The 2,153-nt window shown below is 39.1% G+C and overlaps 1 protein-coding gene across 1 annotated transcript; it reads right to left on the reverse strand.

Annotated features, from left to right (window-relative positions):
- Positions 1-153: 153 nt before the first annotated feature.
- On the reverse strand, positions 154-1,934 carry LOC118732540. The gene is made up of 2 exons (XM_036461674.1): positions 763-1,934; positions 154-665 (listed from the first exon to the last, which is right to left on the reverse strand). The coding sequence occupies exon 1, from the start codon at positions 1,911-1,913 to the stop codon at positions 1,338-1,340; it is 576 nt and encodes a 191-aa protein (XP_036317567.1). The 5' UTR covers positions 1,914-1,934; the 3' UTR covers positions 154-665; positions 763-1,337.
- Between the last annotated feature and the right edge of the window lie 219 nt (positions 1,935-2,153).

The following is a 2,153-nucleotide window of genomic DNA, read 5'->3' on the forward strand; positions in this document are numbered from 1 at the left end:
CCTCCACGACTCAATGACTTCGTTGTTATGGTAACTTGATTCCAAGGCCTTTAGCAGTTTTTCTTTGGATTCCCTAGGTAGATGTCTGAGAGTGCTAAAGGTGATTTTGTCTACCCCCCCTGCTGTCGACTTTTTGCTATTGAGTTTTTCTTCAAAATTGTCATACGAAAAATTAACCATGATGTTTGGCTGCTGTGTCAGATGTGAAGGGTACAAACCTGGTTGCGTTGCTTGTATTGTTGTTGCGGCTCTTACTTGCGACTTTAGCATTTCCAGGTATTCTAAATTGTCTTCTGTGGCCCAATCACCGTTTTTGTGTTTGTTGCCTTTAACATTGCTGATGAAACGCCATGCGTCTTTGGTGTTTGGACAATTGTTTAGCTCTTCAATCCTCTCCTTGTAATTCTTGTTTTTAGCCTCCTTTACAGCTTGTTTCCATTCTTCTTTTGCTCTCAGGGCTATTTCGAAGTCCACCACTGCATTTGTAGTATTCGCTTTTTTCCTTTTCGCTAGTTGTAACCTGTACAATTTGTTTAGCTCCTCGTTCCACCACGCTTTTGGTTTGTGTCCTGATTTGTTTAGGTCAATCTTTACTTTATTTCTAGCTGCTTGAATGTCCTTTTGCAGATTATCCAAATTACTAAACTCCACTGTGGCTAGTTTTTCTATAAATTTGCGTTTTGGAACAAAGAAGTTGGGTAATTTTTGAATTTGCTTGATTTCAATTATAATAGGATAATGCCTGCTTCCACCAATACTAACCTGTTGGCACTGCCAGTTAATATTGCTGGGTGCTATGGTTGAGAAAGTCAAGTCTAGAACCGATCCAGCGTTGCTGTTACTGTTACTACAGTAATGCGTTTTTGTACCGTTGTTAAGACAGATTAAGCTGGTGTTAGACAGTTCCCTGCTGAGTGCATTTCCCTTCGGGGTTATAATGCTATCTCCCCAGTTCATGTGCCTAGCATTGAAATCTCCTACTAGGATGACATTGACGTGGTTGCTTAAAAAAAATTGCTAATCTATTTATTTCTTTTTCGAAAACTCTAGTGGTTATGCTAGGTGGAAAGTACACATTGCATATGGTGACTGTCATGTCTAGACTAGTGGTTTTAGCTATTATGATGTCCTGTCTGGTGTTATATTTTACTTTGCTGTATCTAATTCCTCTCCTGAATCCTATGGCTACGCCACCGAACCCATCTGCTCTTGTTTTTTTGAGCATATTGAAGTTTAGGAGTTTGTGGTCATTGATTTGGTCGTCATGGGAAAAAATCTCCTGAAGGCAGACAATATCAATGTTATTCTTATTGTTAAAAAAATCTACATAGTTTTTGTTAGTTTTGAGGCTTTGGATGTTGTACTGCAGGACTTTTACACTCATCATTGGTGTTAATAATGAGTCTGTCGTCAATATTAACCTTGCATATGTTTTCTAGCAACTTTACTAGTGGTTCTTCTCTATCAATTTCAAATTTTTTAATTAATAGGGTAACCAACTTTTCAATTTCAGTGACCTTGTTCCATTTGGGATTTTCATAGACCGGCTGTGTTTCACTTTTTTGTCTCAGGCTTTTGGGATTACCAGTGTTTGTGGCTGAGTCATTGGTTGCTCTTTTAGTAACATAACTGTATTTGGTTGTAGTCAGCTTCCGATTTATTACGCGATCTTTATCTATAGTCCCCGTGTTGTTGGGCTTAATCGGTGGGAAGGCTTCGTCATAGTTGTCCAGAATTGAAAACTGATTGTTTGTGTTGAAGCTATAGACTTCCATGGCTTCTCGTTTTGAAATTTTTTTGATTGTCATGACTTCTAAAATTTTCTCCTCCTTCTGCCATCTTTTGCACGCCTTGTTGTTGAGCGAGTTGTGCCCTTCTTCGCCACATAAAATACAGCTGTTGTTGTTGGTCATGCATTTGCTGCTGCAGCCCTCCTCTTTGCCACATAATACACATCTGTTCTTTGCTTTACAGCCGAGCTTGGTATGTCCCAACCTTCCACAATTGAAGCATTGCCGTACTCTTGGTATATAGTGCGAGATCTTTAGTTTTACATAAAAAAGCTCAACCGTTTCCGGCAAATCGTTGCCTTGGAAACTTATTTTAACCGTTAACGTTGGTAAAAATTTGTCCCTATTGTCTGGATCACGTCT

Source organism: Rhagoletis pomonella, unplaced genomic scaffold (assembly GCF_013731165.1).
Source record: "Rhagoletis pomonella isolate Grant_MI unplaced genomic scaffold, Rhpom_1.0 Rhpom_scaffold_22033, whole genome shotgun sequence".
NCBI classification, from domain to species: Eukaryota; Metazoa; Arthropoda; class Insecta; order Diptera; family Tephritidae; genus Rhagoletis; species Rhagoletis pomonella.

Coding starts and splice junctions, on each gene's coding strand:
- LOC118732540 (XM_036461674.1), bottom strand. CDS start 1,913: ATGACCAACAACAACAGCTGTATTTTATGTGGCGAAGAAGGGCACAAC.